This window comes from Clupea harengus, chromosome 2 (assembly GCF_900700415.2).
Source record: "Clupea harengus chromosome 2, Ch_v2.0.2, whole genome shotgun sequence".
In the NCBI taxonomy this organism is placed as follows: domain Eukaryota; kingdom Metazoa; phylum Chordata; class Actinopteri; order Clupeiformes; family Clupeidae; genus Clupea; species Clupea harengus.
This window is the reverse complement of record NC_045153.1, coordinates 28,461,510-28,467,813: the sequence shown is the minus strand read 5'-3', so window position 1 is coordinate 28,467,813 and position 6,304 is coordinate 28,461,510. Positions and strand designations below refer to the sequence as shown.

The 6,304-nt window shown below is 45.0% G+C and overlaps 1 protein-coding gene across 1 annotated transcript; it reads left to right on the top strand.

The window, feature by feature from the left end:
* Positions 1 to 664: 664 nt before the first annotated feature.
* LOC105907900 (gastricsin-like) lies at positions 665 to 3,592 on the top strand. Its single transcript, XM_031578188.1, has 7 exons — positions 665 to 784; positions 1,347 to 1,465; positions 1,724 to 1,911; positions 2,067 to 2,183; positions 2,380 to 2,527; positions 3,049 to 3,147; positions 3,200 to 3,592. Exons 1-7 carry the CDS (start codon positions 667 to 669, stop codon positions 3,485 to 3,487), a joined length of 1,077 nt encoding a protein of 358 aa, XP_031434048.1. The 5' UTR covers positions 665 to 666; the 3' UTR covers positions 3,488 to 3,592.
* Positions 3,593 to 6,304: the final 2,712 nt, after the last annotated feature.

The following is a 6,304-nucleotide window of genomic DNA, read 5'->3' as shown; positions in this document are numbered from 1 at the left end:
CTAAATGTAGTGTTTAATCATAAAGTGGGTGTTAATCCATGCTATCTGCTACATCAGACCTTCTGTAACCAGAGCATGGGCGTCTGAATAAGAGAATGTTACTTTGGAAGGTGTTGTCAACAGAGCCAAGGTATAGATACAGTGACAGAGAGATGGAGGGGTAGAGACTGATTCAGATGACTACATGTTTGTTTAATTCAGACAGGCCACAGACAGGCCACACAGATCTTGATCTTCCAAGATACTGATAACGAGACAGAAAAGGTGTCTCTGATGCACTGTTTTCTCTTCCAGGGTCCCTCTCAGCAGTCGGAAATCTATGTATGAAGAACTTCAAAAAAGAGGAGTATTGGAAGATCTACTGAAGCATCGCCAGTATAGTGCGGACAACGTATACACTGAAGACCTGATCAACCTAGAGGATGTGAGTGCAGTCCCACCCACCTGCACCATTTTTGATGTTCTTAGAAAAAAGCTATCTTTCCTTGTACCAACAACAGCGAGATGATCTTTGATCTCTGATTCCATTGCTGCGAGTACCACAGTGGTTTCCTTTATGAGCAAAACACGAGATATCAATCCATCTGGGCGTGCGCACTGAGCACTGTTTTGCAGAAAGTATGTGGCCACAGCCCTGCTTGTTTTCGTTTGTCTTTCTCTCTCTAGATGTCTTACTTTGGCAAAATCAGTGTGGGGAGCCCAGCCCAGACCTTCTACGTCCACTTTGACACAGGGTCCACCACCCTCTGGATCAACTCCATCTACTGCAAGAGTGACGCCTGCAGTACGTTCCACACTTACACCCGACCTGTAAAGGGCTATGCATTCGCATGATCAGCTGGCTAGCACAACACTGAGGGCTATTTAAAGGATCAGCAATACTGACAATACTGACAGGAGATACACACTCCCTCACTCCCTCTCTGATCTTTTCAGGGATCGCACAAGTGCCAGATTAGCTGGCCTCTAAAAACAATGGCTTGCTTTGTGTCGTCCCCCCCCCCCCCCCCCCGCCCCCCTGCCCCTACAAAGTGTGATTAAAAGCACAGCGGGTGATACTGTAAATAAATGAGTCCCTGCGAATGCGCCGAATGCAAAGAATGCTCCGAGCCCATGAGGCATTTCAGCCACATGTGAGCGATCAGGCCTCTGGCCCTCATTCGATTAGGAATTCCAGCTCAAGTTACATGGGGTGGGACACGCTGTGGTCATAAACACGGATCACAATGGCAACCAGGCGCGTGGGCTGTAATTACAGAGGACGGACACACTTGGACTCTGATTTTGACACCATCTCCTGCTGCAAGCTCATGTGTCTGCTGTTAAATCCCTCTGTTGTCTCGCAGCACACCATCCACTCTTCAACCCCCAACAATCCTCAACCTACTACAGCTACGGACAGCCGTTCTCCATCCAATATGGAAGTGGAAGCCTCACTGGGGTCATCGGCTACGACACAGTCTCAGTAAGAACAATGTAGAACAACTTCTTATCTTTGGTGTCATCCAGTTCAGGGCTGAAACCCTAACCCTATTTATGCCCCTGAAATGCAGTGCTATGGGTGTATGGGTTGTTTTAGTAAAATATCCTTTTTTATTATGTGAGGGCAAAAAGACTCCAAACATCAAAAGGACCCTTTACAATGGAGCAAGCAAATCCATTCATACAAGCATGAACTAATCATAATAATGAAACGAATCATAAGTCTTGACTTCATTCTCAGATGGGAGAACTCACAGTCAGGAGACAGAAGATCGGTCTGAGCGAGACAGAGCCAGGCAACAATTTTGCCAGACCCCTGCACGATGGCATCATGGGCCTGGCTTTCAAACCTCACCAGCAGACAATCGTGGACACCATGATCCAGGAGGGCCTCATAGAGGAGCCAGTCTTTGCTTTCTATCTGAGCAGGTGCAATGCTACTCCTTACTCACTGTATATGTGTGTGGGATAATCACTGATGATACTGTTATAGACATTACAGCTGCAGTCGTTATTTGTTATATATACTGTATAAGGATATGAAGTTTATCCTTGAGAGTAAAATTCCTGGCACCTTTTTCCAGGAACTCTGAGCAGGGCAGTGAGGCTGTTTTTGGAGGCACCGATCCCTCTCATTATCAGGGGGAGATCCACTGGGTCCCTGTGGCACAGGACAGCCACTGGCAGCTGGTGTTTGAAGGGTAAGAGCTGACGACTTGTCTTAAGCCATGTTACTCTGAATACAGCTCTCATCTGACACACCCTGTGCCATTGTGTTTAGTATGTTGTCTGTAATGAGCTCGACACTCTCCCACACTCTGCTTTCCACAATGCACAAACGATGACAACATGACCCCATATGACATATTACATAACATTCGCCCATCTTCCCCTAAGGTTTGAGGTGAACCACATGTCTACAGGCTGGTGCAACACAGGCTGTTCTGCCATTGTGGACACTGGCACCTCCCTGTTGGAGGCCCCTCCTCAGTATGTAGATGGGCTTCATAACATGCTGGGTGCCTACAAGGATGACAGTGGTGAGGTGAGATATCCCCCCCCCCCCTCCCTTAACGCATTGCAATATGCAATACACATTCAAATATTACATTACTACATTAATATTAAATACCGTTTGATTAACCACAAAGGAATTTGTCTTAAATAAGGGCACAAACCATTAAAAAGGAGAAGCTGAGTTTATCATTTAGAATTCCTAAATCAATCCACGGCCTTGTGAATTAGGCTCAAGGTAATGACCTTCAATCAATCAATCAATGTGTTTATTTGAACAATGGTGAACAGTTTCGGCGTACATTTTAGAGGGACACCACTCTTCAATCTGACAGATTTCACCACTATCCACAACCAAAATCGCAAAAAGTGGTCCCCCAAGCTTGCACGCCTCCACATGTACGGTTTCACTGCGCTTTGCAACACTGTGACTGTAAACCCCATTGTGTGACAGGCATTCCCTCTCATTGACCCATGAGGGTTCATATCTAACTGACTGTGAAATGCAAACATGCTTGAGTAACTAGGCCACTGTTTGCTTCCTCTTTGTAGTATGTGTTTGACTGCAGCATTGTGAGCAGCAGGCCAACGCTAACCTTCATCATGAACGGAGCGCACCTCCACCTACCCCCATCTGCGTATGTACGTCAGGTAAGTAGTCGAGTCTGCTAAGTACACTGCAAAAAGACGAAGTGAAGTGCAGTTTTTGGGGCACAGGTTTTGTATATACTTTAAGCTCTCGCTCAGAAATGTGAGTGCACTACACACGTCTAAACACTATGACCATGGCCTTAAAACATTTTGTGTCCGTGTGACTGCACAGGAACAGGATTCAGATGGAAACTCTTACTGCGTGAGCGGCATCAAGAAGTCCCATGAGAACTACAGGGACGGCCTTCCCTGCTGGATCTTGGGTGATGTGTTCCTCAGGCAGTTCTACTCTGTGTTCGACCAGGGCAACGGCAGAGTGGGCTTTGCCCAGCTAGCTTAGAGTTCATGTACTGGACAAAAGTGTGTCAGCATGACTTCTGTCTGAAACTAATGAAAATATGAGATCTTTCCAGTGCTGCTTCAATACAGTCTCTTTTCAAGCCAACCAGTCTCTATTATGAGTATTTCTTGCAAAACATATATATATTTATATCTGCCCGTCTTTGTCTCATAAGCCTGATGACTTTCTAAAAGCCACACACACTGAGACATTTGTCTGCCCCTGACATTGACTGGAACATGAATGTGGATTTACTGGGCAGGCACTTGATGCCTAAATACCATGAGTACCCCTAAGTATCCCTCACAGTCCACTGTGACTTGGCATTCCAGTGTAAATACCTGTGACATTCCTCTGTTCGGAATGTGGAAGTGTGCAAACCTATCCTTTAAAAGCAGCGAGAGCGTGTCGACTGAAATGATCTGCCTCAGCTTGTTGCAACATTTGGCGCAAAACGGAGAAAAAAATCTGTGTCTTCCTGGGTGTATTGGGAGTAAATGCAGCATGTCAAACGGGGGATTTATGACCTCCCTGGAGGAGAAACAAGCCCTACCCTATGATGAAAGCATGGTTTGCCCGACCCTGGACAGCCCTTTCCAGGCCATGCCTCGCTGTGGCACTAATTACCATGCTGCTGAATGGCAACTCCACTAAGAAACATCTGACCACAAACAACAACAAAAGCCACATCTCAGTCAAATGTGATGCGCCCCGAGAGGCCGAGGCTCCCTGTCCATCTTTCTGGAAGGGTTTTGAGTACCAACAAAAGAGTCTACGCTGGAATTTGCTGAAGTTCTTGGTTGCCAGGAGCAAAATGGCACAACCCCATGCCAACTATTAGAAAGCAGACAAGACCATTCCCCACAGTAGAAAAGTGTCAACAAAAATGTTGGCTAAAGGCCACATTCATCAATGCACAAAGAGATAGAACTAGACGGAAATGGGGTAAAGAGAGGGCATTATGTCAATCCAACTCCACAGGCTCAGGCAGTCAGAGATGTTTAAGTTGGAACGGCCTTATCCTCGCGCATAAAGGGAGCACACAAGCGTAACCCTGGGAAAAATACAGTTGCCCTGCCCCATAATCTATCATGTGGACTGTCATTCCATCCTCAAAGCCATGCTATCTGGCTTTAAGTAACTTTAAGTGACGGTATTACTGTTTTTTTGTAAACCTATTATCCTCCATTGACAGTCATTCTGAAGACATTTCTGCATCAGTAATTCACTAATGTCTTGAAAGCATGCTTGGATTATTTCATTCATGCTTGTTTTCCTTGATTCCTCTGCAAACAGATCTCAACCACTAACTTCCTTTCAGGACATAGAACTTCCTTTATGTGACACAAAAAAAAACTAAAACAACCTAATAATGTTGTACTCAAATAGCAATGATGAGACTTTCAGCAAAGGTTTGACCTATAATTTTCTCTGACTCAAGATAATCGTGGCCAAGAGGTAAAATGATATCTCCTGTTTGAGTCCTTGTCTCAAACTTGAAATCCTCTGGTGACTGGGTTTAAGAAACCCGATGCGTACAGTCCTTTGTACTGTCTTTCATAGCACTTTTCATTTTCACCAAGCACTTTAAACTTAACGTTCTTGAAGTAACTCAAGGAGATCGATTTTCCAAAAAGCTGACGGACACTTATAATGTCAAAGATTCCTTAATGAGAGCATATCAAATGTCTTTTATTGCTTCCTTTTTGTTACGCGGAGGTGGAACATTTTGGACACACTGACACATTCAAAGTGTGATTTAAATCTCCCTTCAACCATTGTTCCTGCAAGAAGAAAAACTAAACTAAAACAAGAATGAAGAGGCGTCAGATTCCACTTTCACGAAGATGTGTGCCTGACTGCAGTGCACAGCGGAGGCGGCAAATCAGCTTGACCGCCTGAGAAGCTGGTGTTCTGATCCCTGCTCCAAAGCAAACAGACTCTTGTTTTCCATCCATTAAATCGTAAGGTGATGTGTGGCCATTTCTCGCTAACTTGTGGCTGCCCTCTGGGTACCTCTCTGTTTATTGGGATTCTCACCATGGTGCGTTGCCTCTCCTTCCAAGGCCCCGGCCACAGGTAGCACAGGCCAACATCAGACTGCAAACAGTTTAGACTTAGTCATCATCAAAAGCCTTCTTGCCCCACCGCTTCTTTTCTCCAGATGTCATTGTGGTGGGGAAGATGAATTGCAAACATCCCCTGTATCTCCCTTCTATCTGTTGGAGTTTTTTTTTTTTTGTAAACACTAAAAGAAGAAGTCGTATTTCACAGATAGATCACAATCAGCCCGTTTTCCTTTACAGCCAAAAAAGATATACATTCCTCATATGGAGATCTAAAAGGATGCCCACAGAGCAATCAGTCTCTTGTTTGTCTTGACTTTTGTCTTTACTCACTGTATCTAGATATAGTTACCGCACACAAAGCACAGCTCTGTACACAACAAATCAGCAAGTGATGGAGCATGGGACTTTCACAATACTAAACAGTGGTCATGTGTTTAGTCACTTCAAATGATATATTTTTATGTTATATATTCCCTGTGTAAAGGTGTGATTCATTGCTACACTTTAAATTGTGCACAGAGTTAGTATTGTTGGCCCTGAAGTTCAAGAATGCTAACCAATAGAACTCTTTCAAAACCTGAGCAGGACGCTGCATTTTAGAGTGCTGGGTTGGATCCAGAGGGTAAAAGTGAGATGGGGTTGCCGTAGAGACACGGCACAGAGGCCGCAGTGTTTCCCCCCAGCCAGCAGGAGACTGGAATGCTGAGAGGCATTGTGGGTAACTCTCACTCCACCACATACCTTATGA